Source organism: Carassius carassius, chromosome 13, assembly GCF_963082965.1.
Source record: "Carassius carassius chromosome 13, fCarCar2.1, whole genome shotgun sequence".
In the NCBI taxonomy this organism is placed as follows: domain Eukaryota; kingdom Metazoa; phylum Chordata; class Actinopteri; order Cypriniformes; family Cyprinidae; genus Carassius; species Carassius carassius.
The window spans coordinates 34,487,941-34,505,440 of NC_081767.1; the positions used below are offsets into that span (position 1 = coordinate 34,487,941).

Here is a 17,500-nt window from a genome sequence, read left to right on the forward strand (position 1 = left end):
GGTGTGTGTTGGGTTATTACTGCATTAGTGTTCAGATCTTCTGCTGTGTAAGTCTATGGAAAACCACAAAACTGCAGTGTTCAGAAATATATGTTTGATTCCAGCATTTAACATTTCAAACATGTTTTAATCAAACACACCTGCTTCAGGTCATCAGAGACTCCAGGAGTGTTTCAGATAGAGATGGGCAGGGTGGAGAAACACTCCAGAGTTGATTTGTTTCAGTAAATGCAATCATCTTCAGCGGCAGATGCCACACACAAAGTGTTTGAAGTGTGAGCTGATTGAGATGCATGTTGATTCTTGCAGTGATCTTGTCACTGATGGATGCAGTTGGTTTTATCTGTGGTACACAGAATGATCATGTCCATCTTTTCCTCCTTCAACCCTTTTCTGTTTGTGGGTTGTGATCTGAGCCAGAAGATGAAGGTGATGTGTTCCAGAGCATTTCACATATATGAAGGAAACTGTAGAGGCTTGGAGAAATCTGTGCAGGATTCAGAATGGCCATAGATTTCTTTCCTGTCATTCTGGTTACTCATTCATGAAGGTTTTCAGAGAGATAGCATCTACATTACGTGAGATAAACCTCTACTGCACAATCCAGCAGCATTTGGAAAGAGGCCCTGGATTTATGATATAATCAGCTGCAGAGATCAGACTGAACCACAACCAGAGAGCAAGAGACCGAGGACATCTTCTGATTCTCAGGGTAAATCACCACTCTCTCATGCCTGGAGTCTGTCATGGAAACACTTGTACATCTCAATAGAAAGAGCGTGAGAGCTAACTAACCAATGATGGGGGTAACAAATGACAAGTAATGAGAGTTGCATAATCAGATTACTTTTTTCAAGTAACTAGTAAAGCATTACTTTTAAATTGACAAACAAATATTACTTAAGTAGTTAATACTACTTTTACTAATTAGTAACGCAAGTTACTTTGTTCCATTTATTCACCCATATCTCTCCAGTCCTGTGTTATGAGAAATCAGGAGTAAATGCTGAAGCAGAGGCACTTGCTTTTTTTTAATAAGACACATGATCTGTTATAACTGTGCAGAAATGCCAGGATTGATATTGAGGAACTAGAATCCCAGCATGGCAGCATTTCACAGAGAGATATCCGGAACAGAGCGTGTGTCTTTATGTGTGTTCGCTGCAGCGCTCGATTTTCTCATTTAATAATGAATCTGAAGCCATGGCTGTCCATCATCTCTCATGCTCCCAGAGGAGGAATATATATGGAGACCTTCAGTGATCTAATGGAAGCTTATTTGAGTTCTTCTCTGTGATTTGGTGGCTGTTTTCTTTTCTCTTTCATCTCTCTTTTTTGAGTTGATTCGTTAGAAACTCTTGCGGTGATGACTCACTGCATGGGGCTGGAATCTTGGCGGCAAATATTACTATATGTAAAAGCAGTGACGTGAAGTCAGTTTCACAGTCGCTTGACTGATGTGCTTCCTCTCACTGTGATTTCACCTCCACGTGATGGATGTAGGAATAACGTAGCAAGGCAGAGAGAGCCGGCATTATAAATCATACAGTTCTGCCTTCCACTCATGTCAAGCTTATATGGACCCGGGTCAGGCCTGTGCAGTTCACTAATGAGTCAGCACTCGGCAGCACAGCAGGGCGTGCGGTCCTGAGCAGAAGGGTTCACTGTAATGAAGTGGCTTTCTTCAGCAGGACGAGTGGTTTGCAAGGTGATTCAGAGGTGAAGGAGATAAGACAGTGAAAACTGCTGGAGTCATTCCCTTCAAACACTCACATTAAAGCTTCTTTAGCCACGGGATGCTTAGCAGTCGTGTTTCAGTCATTCATCACTAGTAGTGCCAGAGCTTGTAGTGATCTGATCAAACCTGATGCTAGTATTAAACCTATTCTGTTCTCTGTTCAAAAGAGCGATAATTCATAATATCTGTGTGTTTTATAGTATTATAGTACTGAGACTGCTCTCATCAGTTACAAATTGAAAAAGTGAAAGTCGTGACATTTGCCAAGTATGGTAACCCATACTCAGAATTGGTGCTCTGCATTTAACCCATTCAAGTGCACACACACACAGCAGTGAGAAGTGAACACCCCCCTGAAGCAGTGGGCACCTATATCCATGCCCGGGGAGCAACTGGGGGTTCAGTGCCTTGCTCAAGGGCACTTCAGCCATGGTTATTGAGGGGAAGAGAGCGCTGTGTATGAACTCCCTCCCACCTACAACTCCTGCCAGCACCGAGACTCGAACCTGCAACCTACAGGTTACAAGTCCAACTCTCTAACCAGTAGGCCACAGCTACCCCATAAATTACCTGCTCTTATCATCCTTTCATGGTTGTATCTCTCTATTGGTGCTACTGGATCTTAGTGCTGCATTTTGACACTATCGGCCACAACATTCTTTTGAATAGACTAGAAAATTAGCCTATGTTGGCATTGGTGAAATTGCATTGTCATGGTTCAAATTATTCTTATCTGACCATTATCGATTCATAGCAGTGAATGAAGAAGTATCATATTGTTCACAGGTACTGTAGGGAGTACCACAAGGCTCAGTACTAGGACCGTTGCTTTTCACACTTTATATGTTACCCTTGGGAGATATCATCAGGAAACATGGTGTTAGCTTTCACTGTTATGCTGATGATGTTCAGCTCTATATTTCTTTGCAGCCCACAGAATGCACAGTTGATAAAACTGGATGAGTAGTAATTTCCTACTACTAAATTCAGAAAAAGGAGAGGTGTTAATTATCAGACTCTGCATGTAATAACCTAAAACACTGTCTAGCACTTGATGGCTGCTCTGTTAATTCCTCGTTAACACTATTGACACTATTGGAAGAAAGCTGAACTGAGCTGGAAGATGACATCACTGAATGAACAATGAACTGACTTTAACTGAATAATTGAGTGTTTACTATTGTGCTCTTGCATTATTGACAAGCTATTTTCAGTTTAATACTGTAAAGATGCTTTTACACAACCTGTATTGTATAAAGCGCTATAGAAATAAAGATGACTTGACTTGTTTGTCATGTGTGCTAAAATGTAGGGCTGTCAAGCAATTAAAAATTCATTAATTACATGATGTGGCAGTTAATTAATTGTAAATTAATCACACATCAGTTTTGGCTGGGAAATTACCCCATGAAAGATTTTTTCATAATTATGTTAGATAACATTGAATCAATGTTATAAAAAATAGCTTTATAAAGAAATATTTTGATTCAACGTTGCATAAACTATAATAATAAATGGTCATTAATGTTTATTTTAAATGCATATTAAAGGTGCCATAGAATACAAAAATCCCTTTTAAAAGGTGTTTGGACACAGTTGTGTGGCTGCAGTGTATGAAAACAACCAGCCTGTAATGTTAAAAATCCACCCACTCATTGTTTTATAATCCCAATATTCATAAACAGTTTATCCACACTAGCAGTTCCAGGTTTCTCACTACTATGACGTCATAGTCTGTGAAAGTCCCACACCCATTTGTGACGCTCTTTGCCCTATTAGTGAGAAGCTGCAGTCCGTCATTACTGTTCTCTTTCTGTCTCTGCTGGAGATACAATGTCAGCGACAAAAAGCCATTAAAACTGTTATGTGTTGTGATGCACCAACGAACACAGGAGTCTCCATAGACCACTAAGGACACAGTGGTTAACTTTCATTTTCAAAGGAAATGTCCCAGAAAAAACTGAAAAGTCCTATGCATTTGTGCTGACATTTTACGCCAGACAAACGAGTGTCAGTTTAGCGCTGGAGTTGTGTAAATATTGCTTTTGAAAGAGGGATCAATACCAACGCTTCGTGTACTAAGATCCAGACCACAGTCAAAGTAAGCATCATGCGTCATATTTTGTTCTCCAAAGGAGCTTCTTGGCTCTTTGTAAGGCTGGTATACCCCGTGAGCATGAGGTCTGGAAGCTCTGCCAGGGTTGCCAGATTTTCACAACAAAACCCACCCAATTGCTACTCAAAACTAGCCCTATCACATTTTGAGGCTCATCCCCCAGTAAAAATCACACTCCGGTGGGGTAAAATACACGTTTATGGTGAGATTTCCGCATTTTAAGGGCTAAATATCACGCTATTGGGGTTGCTTAAACCCGCGCACTTGGCAACAGCACCAGCTCATTTTCATTTAAAGGGGACAAACACAAATAACAGCGCGTTTTGGCTCATACCCTCAAAGTGGCAAGTTCAACAAGCTATAAAGAAATGATCTGTGGGGTATTTTGAGATAAAACGTCATATACAAACTCTGGGGACATCAGAGAATTCTTTTTTATTTTTATATATTTTATCAATGCAGTCTATGGCCGCTTTAAATTATGAGATTATATATATATTTTTAAGAATTATACTCTTAATATAAACTAAAGAGCCAAGTTGATTGCTCAAACAGCTTCAGAAACAAAGCAAGTGCTTTTTGAATGGCTCACTGAATCACTGGTTCACTTGATTTGTTCAAAACTGCAGATTTGTTCAGTAATGAATCACCACTGTGTGTTTATCAGAGACGCACAACAGTTCTGCTGTGGATTTGATAGGAACATTTTTCATTTGCGAAATTGAGCAAAGCATACAAAATTCACAATAATTAAACACAATTTAAACTATTGTGCTGTTGTTAATTTTAGGCTCATGGCTCACGGGGCCGCTGCCTTATTTTAACACATTTTTCACAATTAATCACACCAAATTTGCAGGTTATATTGACAGCCCTATAATATTGATGAGGTATTGAGCTCTATCATGTAGATTTACCTAGTGTTCCTGCTCACATGCATCACGTCAGCTCCACTGGGTTCATCCTGAGCGACACCTTCAGGATCTTCACTCATTACTTAAATAGTTAAAGTTTTACCTCACAGCGTCTAAACAAGACGTAATGTGTTTGGTTTCCTTGGGAAGAGATGTGATAGAGAAACGGTCTGTGATTTCCGCATTCTCAGCATCACAGATAAGGAACGGCAGTGAAACGAGGGTCGGACGCGTCTGTCCTGTGGCTGTAGGACGCATGCGAGTCGAGCTAAACACAGAGCGTAAAGCAGCATGAAGACTGAATTATTCAGGTGTTGGATTTAATAGTGTTGTGTGTTTGGAAATATTTGGGTTGGATTCTCTTATCTTTTATTAAACACAGGCCGGGCGTCCTGACAGTGAAGAAGTGCCTCTGTCTGCATGCGCTGAGCATCACGAGCTGGTGTTAGGGAACGAGCGTGGTCTCTGCCTCCAGAACCTCACACATGAAGAAAGACTTGGGGATCTTTAATATCATCTGCCTGTTTCTTCTTTCCAGACCACTGAGAAGCTGTCCGATGTCTGTGTTAAATGTTTGAAGGAAGCTCGTCAGAATCACAGCATCTGTACTGAACCATCGTGGTGACGTTTGTCTTCAAGAAAGAATATCAGATGAAGGAGACGCTAGTTTACTCACTGGTTTGACTTGTATTTGATCTGTGAGAGTCCTGCAGAACCAGCGGCCAATGAAGGCATTAGATCACAAAATATCAAGTGTCATTGATTGTAAAGAAAGAAGCACAAACACACTTTGTACAGTTTTAGATGTTAAACCAGCTGATCTAGTGTTGAACATGAAGAGCAAAGTCACTTTTGGATGAGGATGTTTTTTTACAGAATTTTTGCTGTGATCTAATTTAGTGAAATTCAGACATTTTAAGTGAACAAACACAGATGGAAGGAAGGATATGTCTATAGATGTATTTTATATATATTTAATTCAGATGTATTCATATTCACTATATATGTGAGTTTAGTTTGTTTCACAGGCTTTATCTGTATCATACAGATATCATTTGAAGGGATTAATAATATACAAGTCCTGTTATGTTTGTGGAGATTAATGGTTCAGTCCAGAAGATTTATCCATAAAGCCACAACATACATGTAGAGAGACACCTTATTTAATGATATGCAAGCCTTTGGCTGAAGTAGAAACATTTATGTAGAAATGACACTGTGGTTCAGTGGTGATTGATCAGTGTGAGCTCCGGCTTCCGGCTTCTCCAGACATGTTTCCTGCTGTCCGCTGAGAGCCGATCTTTGCTCCCTCCTCTTTAAATGAGTTTCTCTGCTCGATTCTCAGGAGGGCGAGACCGGTCTAACCGGACGGTATCAGGTGGGTCAGTCCACGGGTCACGAATCAGGATGAAGTGAGCGTCAAAGGAGCAGCTCATTAGCGCTGGTCACTCAAACTCAATAACCCCTTCCCCTCTGAGCTCTTACTGAGGCTGACACACAGCTGGGTTTGAGCTCTGCCGGACACTGTTTGGCTGATTTCATGATGCGTGTGGGTCTTGTTCAGGGGCAGTGATGTGAAATGAGCTTCGGACACTATAAAGGGGAGAGAAACGGCCACAGAGTGCCTAACGCTTCAGAGGGAGTTTATCGCCCGTGTGTTAGTCCGTGATTGCGCGTGAGGTAAGTCACGTGACTGCTGTGTGTTGTGTATGATGATTCACACACTCAATCACGATTCACAAATCGTCTCTTTCTGGCACTCTTTCTTTTTGTCTCTGAGAGATGACAGTGATTTATTATTGTGTGAAACATCAGATTTATTTACTGTTTGTATTTAACATAAATAAATTTGAATTATGCACATGTTAAAGTAAAAGCTTCAGTGTTTGAAAAGATAAGTCTTCTAACCGCAGTCAAGTCATCTTTATTTCTATAGTGCTTTATACAATAGAGTGTGTCAAAGCAGCTTCACACTGATAAACAGGAACATTTATTACAGATTATGCTGTAAAGCAGCTCTAAAACACAGTAGTGTCATTATTCAGATGAATTCAGTTCAGTGTTGGTTCAGTTCACGATGTTTAGTGATCTCTGTTGAAATTGTAATCCAGCAGTCTGTTTTCTTTCATGTGGTCATTTGTGCCGTTTGCTGTCACTAAACCTGCGAGCGGATCATGAGAATTGACAGTCCCTTGATTTATGCTTATCTGAAATTGCAATTATTTGGACTATTTGACTGAATTAGACTGAATATTTGCGATTAAGAATTATGATTTCAATAAAAAAAAATAACTTTTCTTCCTCAGTATTTTGTTATCTAGTCAAAATATCTAACATTATTAATCAAGATACTGAAGAGGCAAAATCTTTTTAACTGAGAAATCTTGTGAAAATAATAACTAGTATCTGCCAGCATGGTCAAAAAAATAAATAATATAAAGTTCCCCATTGTGGAATTTTTAAGGTTCCTAAAATCGTTTCGAGTCCCCTACAATAGTTTTACATGCATGCAAGGTCAAAGAACGCTTTCGTTTTCTGAGGATATGCATTTAATATCACCTATTTTCCCAGCGATTCGTTCTAAGATTCAGTCTCTCTAACCCCTCCTCTTTGTGAGCCTTCTCTGCTCTGATTGGTCAGATGGCCCAGTCTGTTGTGATTGGTCTACCAAGTACACCGCATGTCGAAAAAACAATATGCCATTGCCATAGGAACGTATTTTGTACGTTCGATAGAAAATATAACATATTAACATATTTATCAGACTAACAGGTGTGACATCTTTCCAGAGGAAGGGTTTGTGAATCCCGTGTCAGTAAAATGACGGGAACACAAAAAAAGATTGGGGTTGTACTGCTGAGAGTTTAAAGACTGATTCTGTGCAGCCTTATCTTTCAGTGAAAATAAAATGAATTGATTTATTGATACGACAGGATGTGAACCACATTCACGTTCGTTGAACATCATTATACAGGTGTGTTAGCAATGACCTCACAGAAGTGGGGTTTGAATTACTGCCGACTCGTTTCAGCTGTTCAGAGTCTATTCTTTCTCTTGGGAGACAGTGACATTATTTTCCATGCACTTGCAGCTTTACAATCGTTTACATGCACATATACACACTGCACGGAAGGCAGTTTTTAAAGTGGTTTAATAGGGGCACTTTAAAAAGGAAAACAGGTATATGTGATTAAGTATACTGTATGTGTACTGGAAATCAATACAGGAATAGTGAGTGAGAACAGCTTTTGCAGTGCATTGTATAATTCATATTTATTGTAAGGTTATGTTCTCTGCTGACCTTCAGTCAAACGCTCATCTGCTTGTGTGACTCTAACGCTCCTCATCTGAATAGAAAGAGAGAATCAACATCTGCAGAGCAAACGCTCACAGGTCTCTCTCTCTCTGTTTCCGTCTGTCTCTCTCTCGGTCTCACCTCTGAGATGCGCTAGTGGATAATGCGAAACAGAATAATTCAGGGCGCAGCAGCTGAGGTTTTGCGTGGGTGAGCTGAAGGTAGAAATGGAGGCTCTCGCTACAGTTTCTCTCAAATAGAAATGTTAATGACTAGCAAAGGCAGCTGGCACATCAATTTTTCACCCAGTTCCACAAACAGGAGAGAGAGAATGGAAATGGGGAATCTGTAGACTCTCTCTCTCTTCTGTTTGGCACTGTGTCCTACTGCACAGCAGAATTTGGCTGAGTATAACAGGAGCTAAAAGAAGAAGAGACATGGTAAAGAGGTGGAGAAACGATCCGATGTTTTCCTCTCTTTCTTTTCCTGAGCCAGAGAGACAGACAGAAAGCTAGACAGTGGCCTGTCTGTCTGGGTGTGTTTGTCTGCAGATCCGCTCAGTGTTTCAGGATCTGGTTTTGGTTGGAAAGCAGAATGGTGAAGTGCACGAGGGCCGTGTGCAGGTGAGAGTGCATAGATCTGAGCCACAACATTTACAACATGAGCGTTTCCTTGGAAACAACTGCAGGATGCTGTGCATATTCAGATGCTGCATGTGTTGGGCGCTCAGAATGTTGTATTGTTGATGGTGAATTATGTGGAATCTCTAAAGCCTTTAATCCGTGTTAGTGTGCTGTGCGTCTGATGCAATAGATGCGATCCTCAGATCTGCTGGAGCGCACACACACCAGAACCATGGGACGCTACAAACTGTTAGAGACTTACAAAATAAATAAAACAATTATTGTGTATAGTAAATATTTTTGCAATACTGTAAAAACTCATACACATACAATAATTCACACAACCAATACAAGAGAATATACCAAAACAAAAAGTTGCTCTCAAAAAGGAAAATAGCACACACACACTGAACTTTAGGAACTTAATCAAGGTTTAGTGGAAAGAGTGATTTATTTGACAAATTAGTTTAAGCTTGTGAGCATTTGGTTCAGAGATTAGGGTTTAATGTCTTAGCAAATGTGGAAAAACTGTAAAATGTTTAATCTAATTAATCACATGATGTGATGATTAATTAATTACAGTTTTTCTGAATTGCTAAAACACTACACCCCAATCTCTGAGCCAAATTCTTACTAGCTTAAACTAATTTGTCAAATAAATCACTCTTTCTGCTAAACCCTTGATCAAGTTCAGGCAGTTAGGCAAACTCTAAGCACATTCTCACTCTCTTAAACACTTATCACACTGTGATCAGAGGCGCACAGAGTACACAGCTTCAGTACTTGAGTAAAAGTACAGACACCCCTTGCTAACCTTTACTCAAGTAAAAGTACTACAGTCAGATGTCTACTTAAGGAAAAGTACTGAAGTACTTGTTTTTAAAATTACTTGAGTATCAAGAGTACAAGAGTACATTTTCTAAATTGCATTACTACTGCCACGGTGCTTACATTTATGTACAGAAACGTCCTACATGGAGTTATGAAAAATGTTAATACCTTGGAGAATGTAAAAGCAATTGAAAGTAAAATCTTTTTACCATGTTGCTTTATTTAAGATTTCTCACTTGCCCACAAGGCACTAGCACAATGGCAACGCTCTGACAAACTTCTGCTAGAGTTTTAATGGATTTTTTGCACCCACATTTGAACCTGACTGTGTTAAACACACCGCATACTCAAGAACATACAGTAAAAGCAAATGCTCAGCTTACATTAATGTGTAATATCAGAAAAGAAAATTCAGCTAACAATTGTGTAGTATATGTGAGTTTCTGTTTTTTGATCAATCAAATCAATAAACCTAAACCAGCAAAGAAGGCAATATCAATGTTCTGACACACCTCTGAACCTGACCGTGTTATACACGCAGCATAGAAGAGAAAATAATAATGATTAGAGAAAATCAGCTAATCAGCTGTGTTTAGGTCAGCTTACAAAGAGGGAAAAATAAAATTCATCTCATTTGAGTGACAGTATTAAGCCCCTTTCTCTCACACTGACATACAGTTAAAGACAGGAGAAAATACTTTCAGCTGAATAACAGCATTCTCACACACACAATCTATGTGTGACAAGTGTGTGTGTGTGTGTGTGTGTGTGTGTCATATCAGGACACAACTCTGTATAATGTCATGGGTATGACAGGTATTACAAGGAGAGGGTGACTTATGAGGTCATAAACCATGTCCCCATTTTTCAAAACGCTTATAAATCATACAGAATGAGTTTTTTTGAGAAAGTAAAAATGCAGAAAGTTTCCTGTGAGGGTTAGGGTTAGGTGTAGGGTTGGTGTAGGGCCATAGAATATACAGTTTGTACAGTATAAAAACCATTACACCTATGGGATGAACACACTTTACACAAAAACAAACGTGTGTGTGTGTGTGTGTGTGTGTGTGTGTGTGTGTGTGTGTGTGTGTGTGTGTGTGTACTCAAATGTCATGAAGTCTTTGGTGGAAAGCTGGAGGTGATTGCTGATAGGCTGTCCCAGTCAGTGGCGCCTGCACAATCCAATCACGTTTGAGAGGGAAACAACAAATTCAGGGTTTCCGAGATTTTTCTTTTTTCCTTTTTTCCGTCCACACGGAGACGTGTTTCTGTTAATACGCACACATTTTTTCATCGGATAGGCGTTTCGTCCAGACGGATCCGGCGTTTTGGAAGAATGAAACGGATGTTTTTTGAAACCGAGTCCCAGAGTGGATAAGTTTGAAAACGCTGCCTTTGCGTTTTCGTGTGGACGGTCGAATCCGTATATTTTCTGAAACAATGACGTAATCAGCCCACGTCTCGCCCCTAGTCAGACACCGCTGGGTCACGTAACAGCAACAAAAACATGAACAAACACTGACCGACTGTCTTTTTATTAACTAACATTAACACAGATTAATAAATGTATTGTTCCATGTTCGTTTATGAGCATAGTCCTTGTCTTCTTCTCCGTTTTAAGTCTATCTCTGTGGCAGAATTACAGCACCACATGCTGGTCTGGCATGTGTACTACATCGTTTTGTGGTTTCGTGTGGACGCGGATATTTCTTGAGACGAGGGAAAAAAAGATCGGATTGGGGTAAGCTCCATCTCTGTGTGGACGGGGCCGAAGAAGTAACGGGTTCTTACGGTTATGGATAGAAATGTAGCGGAGTAAAGAGTACAATATTTGCCTCTCAAATGCACTTGAGTAAAGTCATGAGTACTCCCCAAAAATGATACTCAAGTAAAGTACAGATCCCTCAAAATTGTACTTAAGTACTGTACTCAAGTAAATGTACTCCGTTACTGTCCGGCTCTGACTGATGCATTTGTGCTGCTAAATGTTAAACACAACTAAAGCACAGTTGTCATCGTTCACACACAATGATTCAAAATTGGTCACACTTGTTTCTAATGATGTGATAAGAAAAGTGAAGGATGAGGAGAGAAAGAGGAAGGTTTAGAGAGGGTTATCAAGGCTGGATCTGTCAGACCGGAGGGGTTTTCCTCTTTGTCTAGCTAAAAACACAACTTTACCTGTGATGTGGACAAAGTCCTCAGGCCGGACATGATGCGGAGACAAAATGAATCTCTCATTCACCCTGATTTTACAATTACACAACTTACAGTATTTGAGTGTACTGCAACATGATATTCATTTAGAGTTTTATTTTTGACCTTATTTTATTTTATTTTTGACCTTTTTGGCCTTTGCAGTTAAACTGCAGTATTTTTGTAGTATCCAAGCGTTTAATATAAACAAACATTCAGTGCTATTCAATATTCATTATACAGGTGCATCTCAGGAAATTAGAATGTCGAGGAAAAGTTCATTTATTTCAGTAATTCAACTCAAATTGTGAAACTCGTTTATTAAATACATTCACTGCACACAGACTGAAGTAGTTTAAGTCTTTGGTTCTTTTAATTGTGATGATTTTGGCTCACATTTAACAAGAACCGACCAATTCATCTCAACAAATTAGAATATGGTGACATCCCAAACAGCTAATCAACTCAAAACACCTGCAGATGTTTCCTGAGCTTTCAGAATGGTCTCTGAGTTTGGTTCACTAGGCTACACAATCATGGGGAAGACTGCTGATCTGACAATCATTGACACCCTTCACAAGGAGGATAAGACACAAGCATTCACTGCCAAAGAAACTGAGTGGAAGGAAAAAGTGTGGAAGAAAAAGATGCACAACCAACCGAGAGAAACGCAGCCTTATGAGGATTGTCTGATGAAGTATTATATTATAGTTTGTAGAGATACTGAATTCAGTCTGTGTGCATTGAATGTATTTAATACACGAGTTTCACAATTTGAGTTGAATTACTGAAATAAATGAACTTTTTTCCTCGACATTCTAATTTATTGAGATGCACCTGTATACAGTAGGCCTTTACAATATATTCACCTTACACAAATTAGTAAATTGTGCGGATAATTTATAAATCGAGGGAACGAAATAGTAAATTGTGCGCATGATTTAGCCTACCTTTTGTCCTGTATGTCATGTGTGGGGGTCCGTACATTTGTAATCAAGTCAACGATATCACTGTGAATATAGGGCTGCTCCGATCACGGTCGGCCGATCGTTAATGCGCATCTCGTCAGTAAAGCCGGTTCTCTAATCAGCGGTAAATTCCCTCAGGTGCCGCTGTTAACTGAGAAGATGCGCAAATCCACGTTCATTTTCAGCGTTTATTTGCGCATCTTCTCAGTTAACACCGGCTCTGTGTAGTAACAGCTGCTCTATGTGAAATCACGCACCTGAGGGAAATTACCGCTGATTAGCGAACCGGCTTTACTGACGAGATGCGCATTAACGATCGCCGACCGTGATCGGAGCAGCCCTACTGTGAATGTGTCCCCAACTAATCATGCCATATATATATTACACAGTATGACTGCGTGTGAATATATATATCTGTTCTGTCTGTTCTTTCATGTGTGTTCATGGTCTTCTCATCGTTCTTCACGAGGGTGTCCGTTTGCATCATTTCAGGACACATCTGCAGATGTTTCCAGGAGATGATGTGTTCTGGCTGGATGTGCAGAGATCTCTGGCTCAGGAGTGTGACGCTTGTTGGTCTTCTTGTGTCTCTGCAGGAGACTCAGCGGTGAACATGAGATCACGGGTTCCTCTGCAGATCCTGCTGTATGCCACGGTCATCAGAAGTCTGAAAGTGGTGTCCAAGCGCGGCTCAGGTAAGAAACACACACACCTTCTGCGTGTGTGCGCGCGTGCGTGCGTGTGTGCGTGTGCGTGCGTGCGTGTGTGTGCGGGTGTGCGTGCGTGTGTGTGTGTGCGGGTGTGCGTGTGTGTGCGTGTGTGCGTGCGCGTGTGTGTGTATGTGTGTGCGTGCGTGTGTGTGCGTGTATGCGTGTGTGTGTGCGTGTGTGTGTGCGTGTGTGTGCGCGTGTGTGTGCGTGTGTGTGCCCGTGTGTGTGTGTGCCCGTGTGTGCGTGTGTGTGTGTGTGTGTGTGTGTGCGTGTGTGCGTGTGCGTGTGTGTGCGTGTGCGTGTGTGTGCGTGTGCGTGTGCGTGCGCGTGTGTGTGCGTGTGTGTGTGTGCGTGTGTGTGAGTGCGTGTGCGTGTGTGTGTGTGTGCGTGCGTGTGTGTGTGCGTGCGTGTGTGTGTGTGTGCGTGTGTGTGTGTGCGTGTGTGCGTGTGTGTGTGTGTGTGTGTGTGTGTGTGTGTGCCCGTGTGTGCGTGTGTGTGAGTGCGTGTGCGTGTGTGTGTGTGCCCGTGTGCGTGTGTGTGCGTGTGTGAGTGCGTGTGCGTGCGTGTGTGTGTGCGTGCGTGTGTGTGTGTGTGTGTGTGCGTGTGTGTGTGTGTGTGTGTGCGTGTGTGTGCGTGCGTGTGTGTGTGTGTGCGTGTGTGTGCGTGCGTGTGTGTGTGTGTGCGTGCGTGTGTGTGTGTGTGTGTGTGCGTGTGTGTGTAGGGCTGCAGTGCTGTGTCTGTTGTCCCGCTGAGGTCCAGATGGCCGCTCTGGTGTCTGTGTTGGGACGCGTCTCTGTCATTATCAGGACTAATCTGCAGCAGTGGGGTGTGACGGCAGGCGTATTGCAAACATCACGTGGGAACATGCTGAAGGTGGAACCACAGGGAGAAACACAACGAACATGATGAATGAGATCCCCGAGGAACAGCAAACACGGGCTGATGGGAGATCCGTGTGCACCGGGGTCAGCTCACGTGACAAACGCTGCTTTAATGTAAGGCTTCCTGTGGCATCGTCCCGCTCAGGTCAGGATGTGACCTTTTTAATGGTATTTACTACCTCTTATCTGTAAAGCAAAAGGTCAGGTATAAATCGACCCGCGTCACGCCTGGAGAATTGGGTTCATGTGCCGCTGGGTGAATATCTGAGCATCATTACATTACACACGCTGCAGAGCTCTGCTTATTTTGTCTTCTGGGAAACATCTGTTCGAAATACAAATATGCAGGTTTCTCCTGTAGCTCCTGAAGGCCAGTTATAAGATCTTTGAACAAAATTAGAACAATATACACCGATCATCCCGTTCAAAGATCCAGTGCATTATAATAGTTGTGTTTGAGTGTCTCAGTCGTTCTCAGCGTGAAAGATGAATCTCAACATCATACAATCTGCTGGGAAGAGCGCAGAAGAGAATATGTAAAGTGAATATAGTGCACAATGGAAACAACATTACAGTAATAATGACTTGGATTGTGTCTCATCCTCATGTAAATATTCAGTTGGATTATGAAAATGATTCATTCATGTATTTGAGGCCAGTGCTCAGCTCTGGTGTGTTATACAGCCGCTCACTTCACTGCAGGTCATTTAGTAGTTCACTCAACATGAAGCTGAAGGATATTGATTGAACCGTAACCGTGTTCAGGCTGCGGTCGTGTCTGACTGGTGATTAGCAGTGGTTCGTTATTCATGAAGTCCTTCTTTAGATGGAGCTGCTGGTGGACACTGCTGTAGTAAATACTTGGGGTGGGAGAAAAAAGCTTTTTTTCAGATGCATTGTGATTCTCTCTTCAACGATTCTGAATTCTGAGCTTGTTTATTTTCCTGCGTATGGCACGTGTGGTGGGGCATATGTGCGGCAGGCTTCATTTGAGCCGTGAGACACGTGCACATTGCTTGACAGTCTGTGCTTCCACCCGCCGTGTTTTACTGTAGATATGCTTTCATTTCTGCCGTTTGGGATGCAGGACTATTAGACGCATGAAACTCGTGCACTGACGGACTTTCACGTGCGCTTTGTGTTTGTCCTGAAGCTCAGATGCAGTTAAATGCACTTGCATTTTCGAATACTTTTATATGAAGTTGATGTACACACAGTTATGTTTTCAGAGCAGGACAAAACATCTGATATCGAAATACAACTGTGATAATCAAACAGCAATAACGCTGAGGAAAACAAGAAAAGTCTATTATCCGTAAACTTTTGACACCTAAAGAACACTTATTTCAAATAATTAATTGTTTTAAAAAATAACCTGGTGTGATTATACAATAATAATAATAATAAAGTAAATTTGATAAAAATTTCCGTTATATTGAAAACTGAGAATGTGACGCATTGTGATATTGAGTTGATAATGATAATCGTAATTAAACTCCTGTTTTTAAGATGGAGATTCCAAATATAAACAAAAAGCATAAAACTGCAATTTCATTTAAGATGTGAAGTTTTAAAGATGTATTTGCACAGCAGAAGAATTAATTGGGAAAAATGTAGATCAAGAATCATGTAGGAATTGTGATCGTGACTCCCAGAATCAGAATTAGATCGGATCGTGAAGAGCCAGGAGATTCCCAACCCTAATAGATGTACAGGGTGTATGACAATATTGTGATTCATCGACACATCGTTAATCGAATCGAATCATGGGCCTCTGAATCGTGAGATACCATAGACCCCCCCCACCCCTAGTAAATACTGATGAACGAATATGACTTTATTCTGTGAAGACAGAGGAGATCATCCGTCAGACAGTCAATGAGACCCAGAATAAGAGACGTGTGACGTGACAGATTCAGATGTTTATGACACAAAGCTCAGAAGGAGAGAAAGAGCTCGTGGAATCTGAATGTGCTAGTGTTTTGCATGTTAAGTGTGTCTCTGTGGAGAGGGTTGAATCCTCCTGATGTTCAGCGTATCTTCAGTGCTTCAGGACTCATTCAGACTGCTTCACATTATGAGCCATGCCACAGATCTCTGCAGTGATTGTTTTCCTTCTATCTGCAGAAACATTGATTCTTTTCAGCTGATGCATGTGTTTTCACGCAGGTCTTCACATCAGCACAGATTTCACGTCTGTTAAAATATGTGTGCTTTGAATGTTTGTTGACCAGCTCAGCATGAGAGAGAGACATTCAGAGTGCTGATGTTAATGAAACACCTGAGTGAACACCATTATGCTTTTACAGAAGAAAAACCCTTGTGTAGCACACATAATAGACCCAAAACCACTGAGATCCTCATTTGTACATGCTCCGCTCATGATAGGGACAGTATGGTGATAATATAGAGCAGTGTTGGGGCTAACATGAGTTACATAATCAGATTACTTTTTCCAATGTGTTACTTTTTAATTTACAATAAAATTACTTTTCTCAAATAGTTTTCTCATGCACTGAAGGACAGCTCAGGGCTCATGTAGAGAGAATCAGGAGTGAGTTCAGATGCGTTGTGTGTGAACATGATCTTACTGTAGATCTAGACTCAATATCACACTCACACAAACACAGATTCAGTCTTCCTCAAAATCAATAACAAGAGAAATGCAAAATCAGAATATGACGCAAACAAGCAAGCCCAGCCCAAATAAGAAACAGAAAAAAATTAATAAATAAAGTAACACATTACTTTCCATAAAAAAGTAACACAATTAGTTACTGTTTTAGGGAGTAACACTATATTATAACAGATAACTTGTGTTTCTGACAGTGGACGGCGCTGTTATCAGATCTGCATTCATTAGTCTGCTCATCTTCATCAGATGGACTGTATCAATAGAGTCAGATGATATTCACACGCCTCTCATAATGATCTTCTGTCTGCCGCGGCCTGCTTCAGGGATCCTCTGATGATTGAAGCAAATACTTGAACAAGACTGAGTGTTTCTGATTTCTCATGACCTGGAAAGTCATATTCAACTGTAACACTCATTTGTGTGACATAATATTGTAGTGTATTATGATATTCATAAGTGAAACATGTATGTGTAATATTGATCTTCTAGCAGCTGTTTTCTCAGTGTCTCATGAGAAAAGCATGTGATACTCTTATATCTGTCGCTCTGTCGTCTGTGACATCACTATTGATTGTGTTGCATGACATCATCAG

At 40.9% G+C, this 17,500-nt stretch overlaps 1 protein-coding gene across 5 annotated transcripts in view; it reads left to right on the plus strand.

Annotated features, from left to right (window-relative positions):
• LOC132156424 (interleukin-1 receptor accessory protein-like 1-B) overlaps positions 1–17,500 on the plus strand; it is a 219,503-nt gene that overhangs the window by 2,766 nt on the left and 199,237 nt on the right. For 4 of the 5 annotated variants that reach the window (XM_059565437.1, XM_059565440.1, XM_059565439.1 and 1 more), the window contains exon 2: positions 13,278–13,376. In XM_059565437.1, coding sequence (XP_059421420.1) covers positions 13,295–13,376 — 82 coding nt within the window. In that variant the 5' untranslated portion in view covers positions 13,278–13,294. Of the gene's footprint in view, positions 1–6,396; positions 6,449–13,277; positions 13,377–17,500 lie in introns of those variants that run through there. The other variant, XM_059565438.1, reaches the window with a different exon arrangement.